Source organism: Rhinoderma darwinii, chromosome 1 (genome assembly GCF_050947455.1).
Source record: "Rhinoderma darwinii isolate aRhiDar2 chromosome 1, aRhiDar2.hap1, whole genome shotgun sequence".
In the NCBI taxonomy this organism is placed as follows: domain Eukaryota; kingdom Metazoa; phylum Chordata; class Amphibia; order Anura; family Rhinodermatidae; genus Rhinoderma; species Rhinoderma darwinii.
In genome coordinates, this window is record NC_134687.1 from 202,451,883 (window position 1) to 202,476,378 (window position 24,496).

General features: G+C 43.5%; 2 protein-coding genes across 4 annotated transcripts in view; one reads left to right on the plus strand and one right to left on the minus strand.

Moving 5' to 3' along the window:
• LOC142759006 (17-beta-hydroxysteroid dehydrogenase 13-like) overlaps nucleotides 1-24,496 on the minus strand; it is an 82,175-nt gene that overhangs the window by 18,911 nt on the left and 38,768 nt on the right. The window contains exons 2-6 of the mRNA XM_075860795.1: nucleotides 23,142-23,249; nucleotides 9,560-9,691; nucleotides 8,399-8,505; nucleotides 7,764-7,901; nucleotides 6,690-6,806 (exon numbers count right to left, since the gene is read on the minus strand). Coding sequence (XP_075716910.1) covers nucleotides 6,690-6,806; nucleotides 7,764-7,901; nucleotides 8,399-8,505; nucleotides 9,560-9,691; nucleotides 23,142-23,249 — 602 coding nt within the window. The remainder of the gene's footprint in view (nucleotides 1-6,689; nucleotides 6,807-7,763; nucleotides 7,902-8,398; nucleotides 8,506-9,559; nucleotides 9,692-23,141; nucleotides 23,250-24,496) is intronic.
• The window catches only part of LOC142758968 (UDP-glucuronosyltransferase 2A2-like), a 279,898-nt gene continuing 261,854 nt past the window's right edge, over nucleotides 6,453-24,496 (plus strand). The window contains exon 1 of one of the 3 annotated variants that reach the window (XM_075860758.1): nucleotides 6,453-6,623. The gene's annotated coding sequence lies outside the window, so the exon portion shown is untranslated. The remainder of the gene's footprint in view (nucleotides 6,624-24,496) is intronic. The other 2 variants (XM_075860761.1, XM_075860775.1) reach the window with 2 other exon arrangements.

Here is a 24,496-nt window from a genome sequence, read left to right on the forward strand (position 1 = left end):
AAGTAGACCAAATGTTGTCCCAAGTACCTTCCTCATTATGGGTAAAGGATAAGACTGATTTAGGTTTACTTAAAGAGGCTCTGTCACCAGATTATATATGCCGTATCTCCTACATAATCTGATCGGCGCTGGAATGTAGATAACAGCAGTGGTTTTTATTTTGAAAAACGATCATTTTTGAGCAAGTTATGAGCAATATTAGATTTTAGTTTCTTAATGCCCAACTGGGTGTGTTTTTAATTTTAACCAAGTGGGTGTTGTAAAGAAGTGTATGAGGCTGACCAATCAGTGACATACACTTCTCATTGTTCCAGCCCAGTATGATCCACAGCACAGTGTGATTGTGCAGAGAAAGAAGCTGGGCTGGAACAATGAGAAGTGTATGACGCTGATTGGTCACTGATTGGTCAGCCTCATACACTTCTTTACAACACCCACTTGGTCAAAAGTAAAAACACGCCCAGTTGGGCATTAAGAAACGAAATCTAAAATTGCTCATAACTTGCTCAAAAATGATCGTTTTTCAAAATAAAAACCACTGCTGTTATCTACATTACAGCGCCGATCAGATTATGTAGGAGATAGGGCATTTATAATCTGGTGACAGAGCCTCTTTAAAGTAACACCGGTTAAGATTAAATTGCAACCAGGAACTGTACCAATTAGAATAAAACAAAATCCACTGAGCAAAGAGCAGAAAGCTGCAATTACAACTCAATTGGAAGAACATTTAAAGATGTGTAAGGGAATATCGATCCCCTTAGAATACGCCACTTTTTTCTGTAAAAAAGAAACAGGAACTAGGGAAGGTACAGGCATATAGGATGTTACAGGATTTAGGGCAACTTAACAAATTGATGGTTATCGATGCTCTTATAGTACCAAGTCCTCATACTTTGCTAAATCAAATTCCTCCAAGTTCAAAGTATTTCACTGTCATAGATTTGGTAAACGCTTTCTTTTCAGTGCCAGTTGATGAGGAAAGCCAGCTTTTGCTAGCATTCACTCATGAGGGAAAGCAGTATTGTTGGACCCGCTTGCCGCAAGGTGGTGCTACTTTCCCTTCAGAGTTTTCAGAAGCAATGGGACTAATATTACTCTCCTGGTATCCTGAAAATAAAGATACACAATTACTGCAATATGTGGATGATTTGCTCTTATGTACATTAAGCAAGGAAATTTGCTTAAATAAAACTTTGTCTTCTCTTCTGTTCCTACAGAATGAAGGGTGAAAAGCTTCCAGAGAGACGCTACAAGTGGCTAAAACCAAAGTAATTTTCCTAGGACACTGCATTTCTCAGCAAAAGAAAGCACATTACTCCTGAACGAAAGAAAGCTATTTCCCAGGATCTAGAGCCTTCTAATATAAGGGATCTGAGAACATTCTTTGGACTCCTAGAATACTGCAGAGAGTGGATACTGCATGGTCCTTTGGCTTATTACTCAACCCAACTAGATGTGGTGGCAAGAGATACCCCACCCTGTATCCGAGCCGTAGTGGTTTGTGCTGTGTTAAAAGACAAAGTTACGGACATAGTATTAGATTATGCTCTTTTTAATACAGGTTACACTAACCCCTTAAGGACGCATCCTAGTTTTGGCCTTAAGGCTCACAGCCCATTTTTCAAATCTGACATATTTCACTTTATGTGGTAATAACGTCGGAATGCTTAAACCTACCCAAGCGATTCTGAGATTGTTTTCTTGTGAGACATTGGGCTTCATGTTCGTGGTAAAATTTGGTCGATATATTCAGTGTTTATTGGTGAAAAATTGCAAAATTTAGAGAAAATTGTGAAAAAATAGCATTTTTCAGAATTGAAATGCATCTGCTTGTAAAACAGACGGTTATACCACCCAAAATAGTTACTAGTTCACATTTCCCATATGTCTACTTTAGATTGGCATCGTTTTTTGAACATTCTTTTATTTGTCTCGGACGTTACAAGGCTTAGAACATAAACAGCAATTTCTCATATTTTTAAGAAAATTTCAAAAGCCTTTTTTTTAAGGTACCTCTTGAGTTCTGAAGTGGCTTTGAGGGGCCTATGTATTAGAAACCCCATTTTAAAAACTAGACCCTCAAAGTATTAAAAACAGCATTTAGAAAGTTTTTCAACCCTTCAGGCATTTCACAGGAATTAAAAGCAAAGTGGAGGTGAAATTTGCAAATTTCATTTTTCTTGCTGAATTTCAATTTTATAAAAAAAAATTCTGTAACACAGAAGGTTTTACCAGAGAAACACTACTAAATATGTATTGTCCAGATTCTGCAGTTTTTAGAAATGTCCCACATGTGTCTCTAGTGCGCTCGTGGAATAAAACACAAGCCCTAGAAGCAAAGAAGTACCTAGTGCATTTTGAGTCCTCTTTTTTTATTAGAATATATTTTAGGCAGCATGCCAGGTTTGAAAAGGTGTTGAGGTGCCAAAACAGTAGGAATCCCCCAATAGTGACCCCATTTTGGAAACTAGACCCCTCAAGGAATTCATTTATGGTTGTTGTTACTATTTTGACCGCACAGTTTTTTCACAGCACGTATTTGAATTGGGCTGTGAAATGAAAAAAATGTCATTTTTTCCAACAAAATGTCATTTGTGATCAAAATGTCTTATTTTCACAGGGAACAAAATACTAAATTTTGTTGCCCAATTTCTTCTGAGTGCGGCAATACCCCATTTGTGGTGATAAACTGCCGTTTGGGCCCATGGGAGGGCTCAGAAGGAAAGGAGCGCTATTTGTTCTTTGGAGTCCAGATTTTGCTAGATTGGTTTTCGGGTGCCATGTCGCATTTGCAGAGCCCCAGAGGTATCAAAGCAATAGAAAGCAACCACAAATGACCCCATTTTGGAAACTACACCCATCAAGGAATTCATTTATGGGTGTTGTGACCATTTTGACCCCATAGTTTTTTCACAGAACTTATTTGAATTGGGCTAGGAATGAAAACAAAATTATTTTTTTCAAATAATATGTCGTTTTGGCTGAAAATTTCTTATTTTCACAAGAAACAAAATACCCCATTCTGTTGCCCAATTTGTCCTGAGTGCGGCAGTACCCCATTTGTGGTGATAAACTGCCGTTTGGGCCCATGGGAGGGCTCAGAAGGAAAGGACCACCAATTGGCCTACTGGGGATTTTCTAGTGCAAAGTCATGTATGCAGAAGCCCCTGAGGTACCAGTACAGTTGAAACCCACAAGAAGTGACCCCGTTTTAAAAATTACACCATTAAGGCATTCATCTAGAGGTGTAGTGAGCATTTTGACCGGAGACCTACACCCCATAAACTGTAATGTGGGTTCTCCCGGGTATGGCAATACCCTCAATGTGGCTGTTATCAGCTGCCTGTGCACTCAGCAGGGCCCAGAGGGGAAAGACGAGGAGGGATAAGCTGTGTGGAGTGCATCAGGGTAAGTAAAATTGGGGTAAATTATAAACCAAGGGATGTATGATAAATTTTAATACACTCTTTCATACAGAGCTCTGGTTTTTCGGGACACGTGTCACATTGATATATTGTGTCATCCCTTATCGCCCTCTTATAGCAGACTTTGCACCTCTTTTGACTTTTTCCCTTCTTGCCAGTTTGGGGAAGAGACGAGCATATTAACCTTTTGGACGCCTTTCAGCCGATGTATCTTCTTTGTCCGACGACAAGGTTGAAGGACCTGTGGGTGACGTCATGCTGTGTATCTTTAGTGAAAGAAGCTGGGTGGGAACGATGAGAAGTGTATGATGCTGATTTGTCAGCATCATACACTTCTATTCACAACGCCCAGTTAGTAAAACAAGTAAACACGCCCAGTTTTTAAAAACCACAATACACGCCCAGTTGGAAATACGAAAAAAAAAACACGCCCAGTTGTCCATTTCAAAGCTCATTTGCATAAATATAAAATTGCTCATAACTTGGCCAAAAATTATCGTTTTGCAAAAAAACCCCACAAAAAAAACGTTACTGTTATCTACATTGCAGCGCCCATCACATGCAATAGGAGATAGGGATTTGATAATCTGGTGACAGAGCCTCTTTAAATCCTCTTAATTGGTTTCAAGGCATAGGGGGTATAGCTGTAATTTTCCATGTGTTGTGGCAAATTTATGGGGATTAGTATCCCTAAACCTTGTGTAGGTGGGGCGAGTCTTCAAGATTTCTCAGTATAAGGGCAGATACAGACGGACGTTGCGTTTTTGCGCGCGCAAACAACGCAGCGTTTTGCGCGCGCAAAAACCATTTGACAGCTGCGTGTGTCATCCGTGTATGATGCGCGGCTGCGTGATTTTCGCGCAGCCGCCATCACAGAGATGAGGCTAGTCGACGCCCGTCACTGTCCAAGGTGCTGAAAGAGCTAACTGATCGGCAGTAACTCTTTCAGCACCCTCGACAGTGAATGCCGAACACAATATACAGAAATCTGTTAAAAAAAAAGAAAAAGTTCGTACTTACCGAGAACTTCCCGGCCGTTGCCTTGGTGACGTGTCCTTGGTGACGCGTCCTTGGTGACGCGCCTCTCTTGACATCGGGCCCCACCTCCCTGGATGACGCGGCAGTCCATGTGACCGCTGCAGCCTGTGCTTGGCCTGTGATTGGCTGGAGCTGTCACTTGGACTGAATTGTCATCCCGGGAGGTCAGACTGGAGGAAGAAGCCGGGAGTTATCGGTAAGTGAGAACTTCGTTTTTTTTCACAGGTTCATGTTTATTGGGATCGGTAGTCACTGTCCATGGTGCTGAAACAGTTTAACTCTTTCAGCACCCTGGACAGTGACTATCTCCTGACGTCGCGTACCGGAATTTTTTTTGCCGGGTTCGGCCAAAACGAGTTCGGCCGAACCCGGTGAAGTTCGGTTCGATTGTCCGGGTTCGCTCATCTCAAAGACACTCCATTTGGATGTTTGGAAACAGAAAAGCACGTGGTGCTTTTCTGTTTACATTCATCCTTTTGACAGCTGGTGCGCTTTTTCAGTCGGTTTGCACGGAAGTACTTCCGTGCGACCTGCGTGGTTTTCACGCACCCATTGACTTCAATGGGTGCGTGATGCGCGAAATACGCGGAGATATTGAACCTGTCGCGTTTTTTGCGCAGCAGACAAACGCTGCGCAAAAAGCACGGACTGTCTGTACTGCCCCATAGACTTGTATTGGTCTTTGCGTGGCGCGTGAAAACCACGCGGCCCGCACGGACCGAATACACGTTCGTGTGAATCCCCCCTAAGAGGGAGGCTAGTTAGGCTTCAAGCAAAATAATAAAAAGAGAGGTGTAATTGTTAGTGTAAGAGTTAATTCAATAACATCTGGACTTTGTATACATGAGGGATGGGGAGTTGGTTATAATTTTGCAAGAATTAAAAGTTTAACACCTTCCCGACCGCCCACTGTCTTTTGACGTCAGGCGGTGCGGGTGCTTAATCTACAGAGACGTCTTTTGGCGTCGCTGCAGATCAGGCTAATGAGCGCTCGTGTGAGCACTCATCCTCTAAGCAGGAGCTGTTACTAACAGCTCCTGATCTTAGAGCAGCCTCCTGAACACAGCTGGGGTCGGCACACATTCGGACCCCAGCTGTTTAACCCTTTGATTACCGCGGTCCTTGACCGCGGCAAGATCAAAGGGAATTCCCCTCTTTGATCGCATCACCGGGATTCCAGTGATGCGATCAAACAATGGGGAATCCCTCTGCAGTCAGCCCTGGGGACCTACAAAGGACCCCAGGGCTGTCTGTTCCATGTGCCTGCTGTTCGGGCACACAGTGTAATGTATTAGCGTACAGAAGTATGCTAATACATTACAAGTAAAAAATAAAGTTACAAATAAAGTTATCCCTTGATGGGATTAAAAAAAAAAAGTAACAAAACAAATAAATAAATAAAAAAAGTCACAAAAAGAGTCTTTATTTTCCATTAAATACATTTTATTGCCCCTACACTAAATAAAAACAAAAAACCTACGCATATTAGGTATCTACACGACCATAATAACCTGAAGAATTAATCTAATGAGTTATTTAGCGTGAAACGTGAACGGGATAAAAAATAAACAAAAAAAACTATTCAGAGAATCGCTTTTTCCTATATTCACGCCGTAAAATTTTTTTTTTTTACCCCCAAACTGGGGGAAAAAAAAAATACTATTTCTCTCGCATAAAACAAGGCCTCATACAGCCACGTCAATGAAAAAATAAAAAAGTTATGGCTGCTGAAACGCAGAGAGGCAAAAACAGAAAAATTGAGCTGGTCATTAAGGTCTTTTCAGGCCCAGTCATTAAGGGGTTAAGAACACAGAGGAGTAGCAGGATGGGAGAACAACATGTTTTGTTTCAAGAATTGTGAAAGATCGATTGCTGCCAAAATTATGTAATCTCACCACATATCTTCCAAAGTACTGTCTCATATTATTTACGGTCTTATTATTTGCATGGAAACAGAACAAGAATAAAATAAACCATGGGGGCTGGGTTTAGCTCAGACCTCTACAGATGGCAGATACTGTCTGATCTGTATTGTCTCCGGCCATATTAGTGTCGATCTACATTTGGGAACTACGTTATCACATGCGACGGAGCCAATGACGGAGCAGAACAATGGAAAACTCTAACGCAGATGTGAGGAAAGCCTTACTCTAGTAGGTAAATTGAAAACAAATAATATTGTTACCGTTTTGAACAGAGCTATCATTTATACAGTATACTTACAATTCCAATATGCCTGACAGCGACACATAAGGTGGGATATAAATCATCTTCTTATTAGTTAAAACACCATCTATCAAAGTCTTGACTACATTTTCAGGTAGTAGCACTGGGGCAAATCTGAAATAAACAAAATGTTTTATACGTTAGAGCTGAGAAGTTCTATTGAAGCATGTCCTGACCAAATAATAAATTCTCCTATTCTCCAAGGCTGTATCCATGTTCTGAAGAAACTCCTTTCTTCTATATTCTTTCTACCATTGTCAGTCATTTTGTAGTACATGGGTAATGTTTTTGGTCACTCAGACACTTCCTAGCTATCTTCTCTCCTTCTCTCTCAATGTTTGCCATGTTTCTTCAAAAGTCATGTCCCTGCGCCTTCTTGGAGAAGGACCCAGGAGAAAGAACACATCACATGCATCTTGGGATTTAACAACACAAACTGCTCATTTTCATTTTCAACACAATGTCAGTCAGAGAATCACTTTAGAATATGCAATTGTAAATGATAAAAATAGGGAGCATTTATAACTTATTGCAGCAGTATTCCATCTCTATTGGTGGGGTTTCACATTATTCTAAATATAGTAATATATAGTTAGTTGGCTACAGTTCTACATATAATTTGAGGCACAAAATGTTACCCCTTATTAAGCCACGTCACTTCAGCCATGTGTCAGGCGGTGCAGCTTTTGCACTACTTGAGTCATGTGACATTCATAGTCGTTATGTGCTTTTATTGGAGTTTTAATCTCGGGCAACAGTACTGTGTCACGCATCTTTATTGTGACCCAATGTCGTATTCACATTGGGGGAGATTGATCAAAACTAGTGCAAGGGGGCAATTGCCCATAACAACCAATCACATTTCAGCTCTCATTTCTGAAAAGCTATTTGGAAAATAAAATGAGTGACCTCATTGGTTTAGCAGCTCCTCCACTTTTCCCTACTACTAGATGTAATAATCTATCATGTGACCATAGAGCAAGCTAGGACATTGCATTTTAGATACAGTGAGATATTGCCATGGTCAATGTCCATTTAACATCACAACACGTCTATAAACAGGGTTTTTACCTTGTAGTTGGATTTTTAACAAAACCAGTATCCACGAAAACAGGACAAAGACACGTTGTTTTTATTCCTGACATCTGTAGTGCTGAGAGCTCAGCAGTCAGTGCTTTATGGTATCCGACTGCAGCAAACTTAGTAGAGCTGAAAAGGGTAATCCGAGTGAATGAAATTGATAAAGCAGAGGCGTTTTTTTTTCTTTTAAGTGTTAAAACAGATGTGGTGAAAATTATGTTTTACAAAAACATAATTTTTTTAAAAGTAAATACATTAAGTTAACAAATCCACGTAGCTATGAAGAATGCTTGTGTCATTTCTGCACTGCCCCCACTAATGGGTAACAATTTGTATAGAACAGATCAGAACTCTTCCTGAATAAGAGGACTAAAAAAAACAAAAAATTAAAAAAACAGTCCTTAATCCCATCTTCTGACATGCCACAGTAATACAGTATATCATATTACAGGTTTTAATTTGTAATTTTAATTATAACTAATTATTGTACAAACATGGTTTACATTACTAACTGACTTGGTTCCTATAGGGTCTATTCACACGGTAGGGTTAAATTGCATTTTTTTGCAATGTGTGATTAGACCCTGGAATATTGTTAGTTGTGGAAATACGTTGTAAAATCATACCAATAATCCACCAAAAATGGGACTCCAAAAAGTCCAGCTGATGAAGCAATAGTTACAATGTGCCCATGGTTTTTCCTCATCATTGATGGCAGGAATGCTCGCGTAGTCTAGTTTAACAAGAAGAATATTTAGAAGTACAAAACAATAGTAAACATAGCTCACATATTAAAGCATCATGCACACGACCGTTTCTGATTTGCAGAGCGGCTAAACATGGAGCCTAGCGGCTTCTGGTTGCTCTGTTTTTTATTGGCAGATCCGTACACTGGAATGGGTGAGAGTCGACAGATGGTAAACACTGACAAGAATAGGTCCTGTTCTATAATTTGCAAAACGGACACACGTATCCGCAAAAAAAACAGATGTGCGCATGGCCCCATAGAAATGAATGGTTCTGTATGCTAACCGCAACAAAAAAAATGGATAGGACAAAGAAAACCAAGGGTCGTGTGCATGAGCTCTTACAGTACCAAGCCTGGTCTTGCAGAAGTAGATACACAGTTGCTGGCTTGCTGTTTGAAGATTAGATAAATCGCTCATAACCACAGTGGCTTTGGAACATTTGCTTTAAGGGTTGTACCGGAATCGACAATTATCCCTTATCCACAGGATAGGGGATAATTGTCTGATCCCTGGGGGGCCCCAACGCTGGGACTCCCACTAATTGCAAGAACGAGGGTTCTGAGCCCCTATTTCTCCTCATTGCACCCCCCACAGTGAGGAGGAGTTTGAATGGAGCGACGGTCGAGCATGCACCTACGGCTCCAATCAATTTCTATGGGATTACGGTCAAGCAGTGATGAGAAACAGGGGTTTTGGGACCTCCAATCTCGCGATATGGGTTCCAGTGGTGGGGCCCTCAACAATCAGACAATTATAACCTATAATGTGCATAGACGATAATTGCTGATTCTAGGAAGTGTGAAAATTAATGACTATAATGTGCCACTTTATAGTTGGGTATTGTGTGGTGTTAGCCTTGTTTTGCCATTTGGTCTTTACCAAATGTTTATATAAATACTGCAACTTTCAATTGAAATATATAACTAGTATTTGATATGTGCAGATAAAATTGATTACTGGACTGTAATCTATTATAATATGAATTAAATATGACATAGTCCAGTTATAAACATTTGCCTATAAGACAGTTCCACTTACCCAAAAGTGAGCAAGCACATTAACGTCGAATATCTTCTGAATCTGACTATCCTCTAGTGACAGCAGGTCGGCACAGAACACAACGCCAGCATTATTTATGAGGATGTTAACATCTCCCACTTCTTGTTTCACCTGGAAGAGGGAATAAAAGTCTTCAGTTGTCAGTCAGGAAAGCTGCTGCACTTAAGATCCTGGCTGAGCACCGTTTCAACCATTCAGTACATTACCACGATTCTCAATCTTGCTTCTTAGGCCTTGTTCACATCTGCGTTGGAGGCTCTGTTAGGGGCCTCCGTCGCAGAGACGGCTGAGATTACCAGAGACAATAGCGCAGCATGCTACGCTATTGTCTCTGGTAAAATCACGGACACCGCGACTGAACCTATTAAATTCAATGGGTTCCTTTGGCTGCCGGCGGTGTCTGTTGTACACCAGAACCGCTGCTTTCATTATTCCTATGTTCTGCTCCTCTGACTGAGCTGAACAATGGTACACATCGGCACAGGTGTGAACATAGCCTTATTTTTCTGTGTTGCTTTGGAGGTAAAGAACTGTTCTGAGTTAAAACAACCAGCACATACTGTACATTAGTATCGAGCTAAATACCAGTAATTGGATGAAATATGACTGTGTGGACACTGCCGAAAGAAGCCTTGTGAAGAAGATTAGTATGTTTGATAAATGTATTTTTGTTACCGATAGTTTGGGTGAAACACCGAAACTATCAGTCACAAATGCATAATCGTGGTGATGAAACATTTATACTTTTAGGTATATAAAAAGGACAACGCAAAGCTTTTGTAAAGTATTATTTAACGTAAAAGGATTTTTTAGATATTTTTTTTTTACCCCTTAACACAGCTAATCTTTGTTTATTCATTTTACTTTTTTCCTCCCTGCCTTCCAAAAGCCATAACTTTATTTTTTCGTCGACATAGCCATATGAGGGTTTGTTTTTTGTGGGACAAGTTGTAGTTTTGTATGGCACTATTTATTGTACCGCATAATGTACTGGGAAACGTAAAAAAAAATATTTGTGGGGTGAAATGGTCAAAAAACAGCGATTACGCCATTTTTTATGGGCTTTCGTTGATACGATTACGGCAATACCAAATGTATATTTTTTTAAGTTTTACCACATTTATGAAAAACTATTTGCTAAAAAAAAATATTGTTTTGTGTCACCATATTTTGGAGAGCCATAACTTTTTTTATGGTTCTTTTTTCGATTGAGCGATGTGAGTGTTTATTGTTGCGGAGCAAGCGGTAGTTTTTATGGATACCATTTTGGGGTACACGTGACTCTTTGATCACTTTTTATTCCAGTTTTTTGGAGAGCTAAGATGATATATATAAAATCAGCATTGTGAGAAACTAGACATGGACCACACAGCCACAATATATACGTTGATCTGAGCCGCTAGGCATAATTTATAAACATGAACGTGAGGTTCTTTGTTAACATTTTGATCAAACTGTATAAGCCCACTTGCCACTTCACGGCGACCTCTTTCAAAGTGGGTCCCTACTCTATCGGTTACAGTACCGTATAGTGGCCACTGCCACCGCAGCACCGCTCCTGCAGAGGGAGCAACACAGGGGCCCAAAAGCACTCATGCTATCAGGCTGTGCCAAGCCTCCTTGGCTCTGGGCCACGTCCCCCCACAAGTGTAACAGATGCTACCCCACAGCACCACAACAGTGGCATGGGTGCTTTTGGGCCTCTGGGTTGCTCCTTCTGCAGGAGCGGTGCTGCGGTGGCAGTGGCCACCATGCGTTGCTGCAACAGATAGAGTAGTGCAGTATCCCAGAACTGGGAGTAAGGATTGAGGATCAGCCGACACTTGTCACGGAGATGGGCTGGCGGGTGTAACTACCCCTCCACGGTGACTACTTCAGATACTGCTCCCAAGTCTGGTGCAGGGTAAGGAGGTCAAAGGGAAATAGAACTTGGATAGGTTTGTTGTGAATCCAGTTATATATATATGTAATCTTGCGATGGGCTCCTGTGTGGATGCAGGGCTGTGATGGTAACCCAGGCCAGAATATAACAAATTCCACAGATATGGAGAGGTGAAGGGGTGGATGCACTGAAGCTGATCTCTTCCCTCCCCAGTAAATGAATCCAGAGAAACCGGGGGTTAACTTAAAAAATCCAACTTACTTTACTTAGATGAACTTGCAGTGAAAGTATTGTACAGGCAGGCTGGATTTAGCAGCATCATGGAGTACAGGCAGGCTCATGAGGTTCCTTTCTTCTTTGCTCAGATAAATGTTCAAACAACAGGTCTTTTCTGCTCTAGAAGTTCAGCTTGAGGGTATGTTCACACGAGGGCGTCGGTAATGGCTGAAATTACGGGGATGTTTCAGCCTGAAAACATCCCCGTAATTTCAGCCGTACCGGCATGTGAGGGCGCTTGAACGCTGCGTCAATTACGGACGTAATTGGCAATGCTATTCATTGGAGTCAATGAATAACGGCTCCAATTACGGCCAAAGAAGTGACAGGTCACTTCTTTGACGCGGGCGTCTATTTACGCGCCGTCATTTGACAGCGGCGCGTAAATTACGCCTCGTGTGAACAGACAAACGTCTGCCCATTGCTTTCAATGGGCAGATGTTTGTCAGCGCTATTGAGGCGCTATTTTCGGACGTAATTCGGGGCAAAAACGCCCGATTTATATGGTCAGTGACTGGGACAGTGGCAAAAGTGCTGGAGTCCCCAGGCAGAGCATCAGCTGATGCTCGGCCCGGGGACTCCAGCACAGCTCCCGACATCACTGTCCATATACAGTCAGTGACTTCAGGGGTTTCCTATCACTGGAGTTCCCGAGCAGAGCATCAGCTGATGTGACTGCCCCTTGCAGTCATGTTCTTGGTAACACGCCGCCATGAACCATTACTCAGTCACATGCGGCCGTGTCGGCACGTCATCATTAGTAGAAAAGCTCCAGGACTTCCGGGATCAATTCACTAGGTTTGAACTGCACGACTTGGTACAGAATTTTAAATTAAAGTACATTAGTAAGTTACTTCGTTTCACATACAGTTAGGTCCAGAATTATTTGGATAGTGACACAATCTTCATGATTTTGGCTCTGCATAACCGAGATGCAATTGAAGTGTAGACTTTCAGGTTTAATTCAAGGGGTTGAACAAAAATATCCTGTGAAACGTTTAGGAATTGCACACATTTTTCTACACAGCCTCCTCATTTCAGGGTCATAAAAGTAATTGGATAAATTAACATTACCAATTTACCATAAATAAAACGTTTTTTTGTTTTTTTTAATACTTTTGTAGAGAATCCTTTGCAGGCAATGACTGCCTGAAGTCTGGAACCCATGGATATCACCAAACACTGGGTTTCCTCCTTTGTGATGCTTTGCCAGGCCTTTACTGCAGCGTTCTTCAGTTGTTGCTTGTTTGTGGGTCTTCTGCCTTAAGTTTTGTCCTAAGCAAGTGAAATGCATGCTCGATCAGGTTGAGATCTGGAGATGGACTTGGCCATTGCAGAATATTCCACTTCTTTGCCTTAAAAAACACTTGGGTTGCTTTCACAGTATGTTTTCGGTCATTGTCCATCTGTACTGTGAAGTGACGTCCAATCAACCTTGCTGAATTTGGTTGAATCTGAGCAGAAAGTATATTCCTGAACACTTCATCCACTTCAGAAATCATCCGGCTTCCGTCTTCAGTCACATCATCAATAAACACTAGTGACCCAGTGCCTTTGGCAGCCATGCATGCCCATGCCATCACACTGCTTCCACCATGTTTTACAGAGGATGTGGTGTGCTTTGGATCATGAGCCGTTCCAAGCTTTCTCCATATTTTCTTCCTCCCATCACTCTTGTACAGGTTGTTCTTAGTTTCCTCTGTCCAAAGAATGCTGTTCCAGAACTGGGCTGGCTTCTTTAATGTTGTTTGGCAAAGTCTAATCTGGCCTTTCTATTTTTGAGGCTGATTAATAGTGTGCACCTTGTGGTGAACCCCTTGTATTTGCTCTCATGAAGTCTTCTCTTTATGGTAGACTTAGATACTGATACACCTACTTCTAGGAGAGTGTTCTTCACTTGGGTAGATGTCGTGAAGGGGTTTTTCTTCACCATGGAAAGGATTCTGCGACCATCCACCACTGTTGTCTTCCGTGGACGTCCAGGCCTTTTGGAGTTCACGAGATCACTAGTGAGCTCTTTTTTTCAAGACTGTACCAAACAGTTGAATTGGCCACTCCTAGCATTTGTGCTACCTCTCTAATGGATTTCTTAATTTTTTTCAGCCTATCAATGGTCTGTTCACTTGCATTGAGAGCTCCTTTGACCTCATGTTGTGGGTTCACAGCAACAGCTTCCGAATGCAAATGCCACACCTGGAATCAACTCCAGACCTTTTACCTGCTTAATTGATGATGGATTAACGAGAGAATAGCCCATGCAGCCCATTAAATAGCTTTTGAGATACCGTATTTTTTGGACTATAAGACGCACCCAGGTTTTAGACAACAGAAAATAGGAAAAATTTTTATATTTTACTTCTTTTACAAAGAAAAAACTATTGGTTAAAAAAAATAAAAATTGTTCAGTTTCCCCACATTCTGAGAGCCATAAATTATATTTTTCCATCATTTGAGTGGTGTAAGGGCTTATTTTTTGTGGAACGACCTTTAGTTTTTATTAGCACCATTTTTTGGTACATACGATTTTTTTATCACTTTTTATTTCATTCTTTTTAGCGCTATGGTGACTAAAAGGCAACGATTCTGGGGTTTTAAATTTATATTTTTTTACACCGTTCACTGTTTGAGTCAAATAATGCTATATTGTAATAGTTTCGGACATTTACGGATGCAGCGATACCAATTTCTTTAGTTTTACATTGTGCTTGGGGAAAAAAATGGGAAATGGTTGTTTTTTTTAACTTTAAATTTTTTTTGACACACCTGAAAATTTTTTTCTTTTTTTTTACACATTTTATTACTTCCCCTAGGGGACATGAACCAGCGATTATTAGATCGCTGGTACAATACACTGCAATACATGGATGAGCTACGGAAACCGCATAACTCGCTGAGCTACGCTATTTCCGTAACTCCCATAGTAGTGAATGGCAGTTACCGAAGCAGGGTAGCATGCTACGCTGTTTCCGTAACTACTATTCAGTTCTATGGGAGTTAAGGAAACTGCGTAGCTCAGCGAGTTACGCTGTTTCCGTAACTCGACCATGTAAGCAGAAAGAGGCCGGAAGACAGCGGAGCCGGGTAAGATAGAACGGGGCTTAGGGGGCCCCGTTCTAGAGATAGATGCGGGTCCCAGAAGTGGGACCCGCATCTATCTGACATTTATGACATATACTGTGGACATAAATGTTCTTCATGGGAAAACCACTATAAATGCTGTGGTCGCTATTGACCGCGGCATTTAACTAGTTAAACGGCCAGAAACAGCGCCATCACTGTTCCTAGCCGTTAGTGCAGTGTGTCAGAAGCTGACACCTGCAGTGTATTGAGCGAGCTCAGCGTGTGAGCCCGCTCCATACATCATCCCCTTCCCGCTCCATGATGTGCTGGCACATCATGGGTCGGGAAGGGGTTAAGTAAGGAGCGGTCAGGGGGCCTGGCACTGCCGGGTCCCCTGACTGCTGACTATAAGATGCAGGGACTTTTTAGCAAGATATTCTTGCTAAAAACTGCGTCTTATAGTCCGAAAAATACGGTAATTGTCCAATTACCTTTGTTCCCTTGTAAAAAGAGGCAGCTACATATTAAAGAGCTGTAATTCCTAAACCCTTCCTCAAATTAGGATGTGAATAACCTCAAATTAAAGCTGAGAGTCTGCACTTTAAGCCCATATTGATTATATAACTGTATATTCAATATGTTTTGGTAAACAGCTAAAATGCCAAAGCTTGTGTTTGTTGTCCAAATAAATCTGAACCTAACTGTAAATATATTACAGCAATGCAATTTTTGGTCCCTGGGTAACCCCTTTAATAGGAGCCTGTCAGGTAGTCTTAACCCCTTGAACCGCCACCATGCGGTAATACATGACCTGACAATATTTCCAAACATTTCTTTGTATGTTTTTTTTAGATGCAGCAAAATCTCTAAAATCAACTTTTAAAACAGTGAGTTCTGTATGCTTATTACTGTATAAAAGGGTCATGGGGAGGTGCCGCTATCCTGAAGAGTCACACAGTCCTGATTCCAAACCCACCTTTCCAAGCTTGAGATCACTCCTGGCTGTTCTACATCACTACCAGTCTCCTCCAATGTTCTCAGTTGCGCCATTGCCTTGTACTCCATGAGCACGCACTCTGCAACGAGGTGTACTCTGCCCGGCTTCATCTCTGCACCACGCATGCAAGGGGAGTACAAGGCAACGATGCATCCGCAAGAGTTGGAGGCAGCTGGCAGTGATGTAGAACAGCCAGGGGGATGTCAATTAAGATCTGGGGGGCGCCAAATAAATTTTTGCCTCAGGCAGCAGAAAAGCTAGAATCCGCCCTGTACACAGTTGTTACCCACTAAGTATGGAGCGAGCTTAGCCCATGAGCCCGCTCCATACTTCCCCTTAACGGCTGCCACGTACGCAGCCTGTCGTTAAGAGATTAAGTACCATCAGTAATCAGTACCTGATAAAGGAATGCCCTGTCTGGATCCTCATTACCTAATGTTCCCAGTCAAGCACAGCTTTGAATACTTCTATCTTGAAGGAACGCTTATTAATTATACACTTATCTAATTATTCTAATGGCCACCACCCTCATCTTCTAGCTTCAGGCCGGCGCTGCCCCTCTGATCTCTGCTGCTGGCTGCCTCCCACGTCGTTCACGCTCACCACCTGGCCTGGCTTCTGTAACTCCTAGTGCGTGCACTGACTCTCCCTTCCTTAAAGGAGCAGCGCATGCCAGCAATTCCACCCAGCTTTCCTGGGTATAAAAGGGATCCTCGCTTATTATGTTCTTCACTAGCTTGCAAGTCATAGCCTGCATGTTGTATATTTGAATTACCTGCTACTGACCTCTTGCCTTAAATTCGACCATTCCGGATTGCTGCCTCATTTGATCACTTGCCTGTTACCCATAGCGACCCTCTGCCACCAGCCCTGACCTACGCTATACTGAACTCTGCATTCTGTCTGCTTTTATTGTACCTCAGCTGGGGATACTAGCAGCCAAGTCCACATCTCCGCACAGAGAATAAAGTGTGAACACGTAGTTATCTTGTAGACTCCTAGTTTAGACCTATGCCACATCTATTAGCAACACAATGGGTCCACACCATACTCTGTTGGCCCCCGTGACAATTATAGGGTGAGCTGCAATCTAAGAAGAGGTTTTACCAATGTGGACATCATATTTCTTGTCAGTTAGGCCTCACTCACACGAGCGTGGCGTTTTTGCGCACGCAAAAACGCGGCATTTTGCGTGCGCAAAAACCACTTAACAGCTCCGTAGGGCATCAGCATATGATGCGCGGCTGCGTGGTTTTCGCGCAGCCGCCATCATTATGACACTCCATTTGGATGTTTGTAAACAGAAAAGCACGTGGTGCTTTTCTGTTTACATTCATCCTTTTGACAGCTGTTGCGCGAATCACGCAGTTCGCACGGAAGTGCTTCCGTGCGGCATGCATGGTTTTCACGCACCCATTGACTTCAATGGGTGCGTGATTCGCGCAAAGCGCCGAAAGAACGGACATGTCGTGACTTTTTTTCAGCGGACTCACACTGAGTAAAAATCACAGACATTTCTGCACGGCCCCATAGACTAATATAGGTCCGTGCAACGCGCGTGCAAATCACGCGCGTTCCACGGACGTTTTTCCCGTTTGTCTGAATAAAGCCTTAGGGTATGTTCACACGGCCTATTTACGGACGTAATTCGGGCGTTTTTGCCCCGAATTACGTCTGAAAATAGCGCCTCAATAGCGCTGACAAACATCTGCCCATTGAAAGCAATGGGCAGACGTTTGTCTGTTCACACGAGGCGTATATTTACGCGCCGCTGTCAAATGACGGCGCGCAAATAGACGCCCGCGTCAAAGAAGTGAGGGTATGTTCACACGGCGGGGGTCCGTAACGGCTGAAATTACGGGGATGTTTCAGCCTGAAAACATCCCCGTAATTTCAGCCGTACCGACATGTGCAGGCGCTTGAACGCCGCGTCAATTACGGCCGTAATTAGCGCTGCTATTCATTGGAGTCAATGAATAGCGGCTCCAATTACGGCCAAAGAAGTGACAGGTCACTTCTTCTACGCGGGCGTCTATTTACGCGCCGTCATTTGACAGCGGCGCGTAAATATACGCCTCGTGTGAACAGACAAACGTCTGCCCATTGCTTTTAATGGGCAGATGTTTGTCAGCGCTATTGAGGCGCTATTTTCGGCCGTAATTCGGGGCAAAAACGCCCGATTTACGTCCGTAAATAGGCCGTGTGAACATACCCTGACCTGTCACTTCTTTGGCCGTAATTGGAGCCGCTATTCATTGACTCCAATGAATAGCAGCGCTAATTACGGCCGTAATTGACGCGGCGTTCAAGCGCCTGCACATGCCGGTACGGCTGAAATTACGGGGATGTTTTCAGGCTGAAACATCCCCGTAATTTCAGCCGTTACGGACCCCCGCCGTGTGAACATACCCTTAGAATAAGGAACCTTATTGCTGCTCATGCGTGATGGAAAGTGACCTTAGGTAAGTAAACCTTTGGAGAATGCAGTTAAATCATTGCCTAATACATTATTTTCCTTATCACTGACTTTACAAGCAGGTACAATGCAGATCAAATGCCATTATCAGAACATAAACATTGTTTATGGAATGTATTATATGAATGGAGATAGCTGCAAGGCTGTCGTGGTGGATCAGTCCATCCTAACAGCCTCCTCTTTTTTTTTTTGACCAACACACACATGTGTATATATATATATATATACATACACACACACACACACACACACACACACACACACACACACACATACAATACTCCCATACAGTGCCCATGCAATACTTACTACCCAATTATTACTCTCAAACAACGCCTACATACAGGGGCGTAGCTAAAGGCTCATGGGCCCGGGTGCAAGAATTCAGCTTGGGCCCCCCTACCACTCCCCAACACCACCATCATCATCAGACCCCTGCGCACACCTATGCCCAGACGCCTTGCCCAACAGCCCCAATAGTATAATTCCCCCACACAGTATAATACCACATAATGTATAATGCCCCCCCCATAACCGCCCACACCGTATAATGCTCCCCATATCAGCCCCCCATACAGTATGATTCCCCCATATCAGCCCCCATGCAGTATAATGCCCCCCATCTTATCAGCCCCCATGCAGTATAATGCCCCTCCGCAATATCAGCCCCCATACAGTATAATGCCCCCCCCATAACAGCCCCATACCGTATAATGCTCCCCATACAGTATAATGCCCTCCATCTTATCAGCCCCATGCAGTATATTGCGGGGGGGGGGGGGCATTATCAGCCCCCATACAGTATAATGCCCCCATATGTGCATAATAGAAAAATAACATAATTACTTACCTATCCTCGTTCCCACGTCGGGTGGAGGATCCTTCGCCTCCTCCGGTGTATGCTATGAGTGACTCAGCGCAGGCAGGTGCGATGATGTCGCTACATCCCACCTGCCTGAGTCGAGCCGCTCAGGGCACAGTGAATGCTGGAGCAAGGAGATGTCAGCTCCTTGCTCCAGCATTGAATGGAACCGGGACCTCAGTGAGTGACTCGCTACCCCCCGGAGGTCTTCAGATGTCACGATACCAAAATTTGCACTACGATACCGATACTTCGTTTAATTTGCCAACAGTAATAAAAAAAAAAAAGTTCTTTCGTTTTTCTGATGCGAGGCGCGAGGTATGATGATGAATTTTGATTGTGCCTCACATTAAGGCCTCATTTACACGAGCGTGTGCGTTTTGCGCGCGCAAAAAACGCTGCGTTTTGCGCGCGCAAAAGGCACTTGGCAGCTCCGTGTGTCATCCGTGTATGATGCGCGGCTGTGTGATTTTCACGCAGCCGCCATCATAGAGATGAGGCTAGTCGACGCCCGTCACTGTCCAAGGTGCTGAAAGAGCTAACTGATCGGCAGTAACTCTTTCAGCACCCTCGACAGTGAATGCCGAACACACTATACACCAACCTGTGAATAAAAAAAGACTTTCATACTTACCAAGAACTTCCTGCATCCCCCAGTCCGGGCTCCCGGCCGTTGCCTTGGTGACGCGTCCCTCTCTTGTCATCCGGCCCCACCTCCCAGGATGACGCCGCAGTCCATGAGACCGCTGCAGCCTGTGATTGGCTGCAGCCTGTGCTTGGCCTGTGATTGGCTGCAGCTGTCACTTGGACTAAACTGTCATCCCGGGAGGTCGGACCGGAGTTATCGGTAAGTCAGAACGTCTTTTTTTTTTTACAGGTTCATGGATTTTCGGAGCGGAAGTCACTGTCCATGGTGCTGAACCAGTTTAACGCTTTCAGCACCGTGGACAGTGACTGTCTCCTGACGTCGCGTACCCGAACATTTTTTACCGGTTTCGGTCAAAACGAGTTTGGCCGAACCCGGTGAAGTTCGGTGCGCTCATCTCGAATTTGACACTCCGTTTGGATGTTTGTAAACAGAAAAGCACGTGGTGCTTTTCTGTTTACATTCAGGAGTTTGACAGCTCTTGCGCGAATCACGCAGTTCGCACGGAAGTGCTTCCGTGCGGCATGCGTGGTTTTCACGCACCCATTGACTTCAATGGGTGCGTGAGTGCGCGAAAAACGCACGATTATAGAACATGTCGTGAGTTTTTTTCTGCGCACACGCGCTGAGCGCAATTCACGCATCGTCTAAACTGCCCCATTGACTAATATAGGTGCGTACGACATGCGTGCAAACCACGCGCGTCGCACGCGCGTATATTACGTTCGTGTAAATGAGGCATAATGGTAATTAACCCCATCATGTTTCTCAGTCATAATGGGTTAATGTGTAAGGTACATCATGGGGTTAATTACTGTTAGGGCTCGTTTACACGAGCGTGATATACGTGCGTGCGACGCACGTGCTTTTCACGCGTGTCGTACGCACCTATATTAGTCTATGGGGGCATGCAGACAGTCCGTGAGTTTTGCTCAGCGTGAGTCTGCTGAAAAAAACGTACGATATGTCCTATCTTTGTGCGCTGTTCGCGCATCACGCACCCATTGAAGTCAATGGCTGCGTGAAAATCACGCGCACCACACGGAAGCACTTCCGTGGGATGCGCGTGATTCGCGCAACAGCAGTCAAAAGTATGTTTGCAAACAGAAAAGCACCACGTGCTTTTCTGTTGACAAACATTCAAACGGAGTGTCATCATGATGGCGGCTGCGCAAAAAGCATGCATCGTACGCGGCTGACACACGGAGCTGTTAAGTGCCTTTTGCGCACGCAAAACGCCGCGGTTTTTGCGTGCGCAAAACGCACACGCTCGTGTAAATGAGCCCTTAATGTGAGGCACATGGAGGTTAAATTCATCATCGCACCTCGTGCCCCACAATAAGTGATAGAAAACAGTTTTTATTTTATTTTTTACAGCGTACACATCATAAATGATGCAAAAAAATTGTTGTGTAGGTTATTACGGCCGCGCCAATACCGATTATATGTATATTTTATGTATTAAGACTTATTTTAATGTTTATTGTAAAAAAGGCGTATGTGTATTTTTTTTAAATTTAATATTACTTTGTTTTTACTTTATTTTTTAAACTTTAATGTACTGGCATATATCTATATCCCAGTACATTAGCCTGTGTACAGATAGTACATAGGCTGTTGTTAGGACATACCTCAGTATGCCCCAACAACAGGAAATATGGTCAGACAGCACTGGGGACCTTCAATGGACCCTGGGCTGTCTGCCCATATATGGTATGTCCCTCAATCGCGTCACAGGAATTCCCTGTGACGCAATCCAGGGGCATTACCCTTTTCATTTTCCCCTGAATGCTGCAGTCAGCTTTGATCGCAGCATTCAGGAGAATAGCGGCGGAGAGGAGAGATTTCTCTGATCTCCGTCGTTATAGAGCGGGGCTGCGGCTGTGTAATACAGCCATTGCCCCGCTCCTGACATTAAGTGCGTGTGCGCGGTCAGCATGAGGAGATGCGGCCGGCGCTGCACTAATGAGCGGCGGTTCAGGCATTGAGGACAGAACATGGCGATGTTTTATATCGCGCCCGCCATGTTCTGTCTTCAGTGCCGCAGATCATTAGTGCAGCGCCGGCCGAATCGCATCATCCTGACGGCACGCACATGTCAGGACTCAGGAGCGGGGCAATGACTGTATTGCACAGCCGCAGCCCCGCTCTCATACAGTCATGTGTACTATACTGTATTGTGTTGGATTGTGGAGTTTGCGGTGGAGAGAGGAGGGGGGCTGTGATTTAACGCCCCCCCTCTCCACCGCAAACAGCACAATATAACACAATACATTACAAGGCATCACAACACATTACATTACAACACATTACATTACATTACAACACATTACATTACAGACTGCAGCTTACCTGGAGTCCTCCGAACCGACTCTTCCACTCCACTGTCTGGAAGACGTGTCACGTAAAAACACGGTCACATGGTGCACTAAGTGTACCATGTGACCGTAGTAACCAGGAAGTGCCGGCTTCACGGCACAGAAGATTTATTTAGGAAGCTTGCTGTATGGCAACGGGGGCCCGTAGGCCCCCCAGGCTTAGGGGCCCGGTCGCAACTGCGACCACTGCGACCCCTATAGATACGCCACTGCCTATATAATATAACAGTGTCCACAGAAGTATCATAAGCAGCCTCCAAAATACATTCATAGTGTCCAGTTAATACTACCCATATAGTATGTCGTGTCCAAATAATACTATACTGCACTCATAATGCCATATAGTGCCCACAATTTTGCAAAGATTTAATACCCACAACATCTGACCTGAATGTGATTAGAATATATAACTAATAACACAATTTTATATCATACTGTTCATGACAGAACATGCAACAAATTGAGGCAGATTTATTAATATATCTGCCCCATTTTTCTGGCGTTCTTTTATGCTGCTGACTGCTGTGGACTGTTGGAGGTATTCATTAGGCCAGATTTGCGCGAGCGTGTTCGGTCCTTCTTATACGGTCCGTATGTCGGACATATTTCCCGGACCGAACACACTGCAGGGAGCCGGGCTCTAATAGTCAAAGTTATCTATGACGCTAGGTGTCACTCCTTCGCTGCAGGAAAACTGTCCCGTAATGTAATCATGTTTTCAGTACGGGACAGTAGTTCCGCGGAGAGGCAGTGACACCGAACATCATAGATAACTATGATGCTAGGAGCCCGGCTCCCCGCAGTGTGTTCGGTTCAGGAAACGCGACTGACATACGGACCGTATATCACGGACCGAACACGCTCGTGTGAATACGGCCTAAATCTTAGTGTAACTACTCTAATATACGTAATAGTTAAAGGGATGAAAATACTTGATTCATTGCCTATAATCATTATATAGTATTTAGCCATTTCGTTTTGTACCTTATCAGCAGCTTTACTAATCTCCTCACGTTTGCTGCAGTCCACCAGATATGTAAATACTTTGGCTCCAATCTTTCTGCATTCTGCAGCAGTTTCCTCAACACCATTCTGTCAAAAAGAAAAGAATTGGCATTAGCCATCGTATGCAGGGGTGAACCTAGCCTCTCTGCTGCCTGAGGCGAACTATAAAAAGACGCCCCCCTCCAAATCTATCCGAGTTTTCTTATTATTAGCTTTACACACCAAACACGCAATATATAAATTTTTTATAGGAAAATCATAAATAAGAAATGATTTGTTGTTTTTTTGTTATAGTGCTGTTTGATGTATAGAAAAGATTTAAAGAATTCTTCTTACTGCATTACTTTAGTATCATAGATCAACAATGCAGCATTAACACTGAAAATGGTTTAACACATCTTCTTGCCAGGTGAAACTTCAAGGTCTGTTTTGAAGCGGCCAGCCTGGACTGGTTTCTATATATATATATATATATATATATATATATATATATATATATAAGATATCAATGTGATTAGTGCAAGTTTTAATTACTTTTTATTGAAAATTATTGTTACTTTTTGAGATACAGCTGCTTTGTATCCTATATATAGAGCAGCTGTATATAGCGCTGAGACCTGAATCCATTAGGTCGCCTATTATCGATCACATCTAAGTTATGAACTTAGATGTGATTGGTAACAGCTCGATCCTGCAGGACCCGCTGACACAGAACCCATCAGTCTCGCTGATCTGACGGATACAAGATTCAGCGCTATATACAGCTGCTCTGTATACAGGATACAAAGCAGCTGTATCTCAAAAAGTAACAATAATTTTAAATAAAAAGTAATTAGAAAGTTGCACCAAATACACTGAACCCCCCTTGCAGTATAATAACTACTGAGGATGCTATGGGAGGGATTATACTGCAAGAAGGGTACTGACTGACTGCTGTGTGGGAGTGCTGTGGGCAACTGCTGTGGGGGGAGCTATACTGCGCTCAGCTTCCTGCCCCCACTAATTTAAAAGGGGTCGGCCAACGCTGGGGGGCTGGGAGCCCTCTGCAGTAAGTCAGATGCTCAGACCCCCCGCCGCACCCCCCTATCCTTTAATTATGTGATGTGATGGCTCTATGGGGTGGATTATTCCACCCCCATAGAGCCCTTGGCTGTCAGTAAAATGCCTAGACCCCCTTGCAGTATACCCCCGGGTCCTGGTCCCAGCAACTTCGGCTGACCGAGTTAAGGCAGGAACGTACTTCGTGCGTTTCGTCACTTCTCCTCTTCGCTCGACAGCTCCTCCTGCAGACCTGCTCCTCTCTTGCGGCGCATGCTGCGTACAGCATCAGAGAG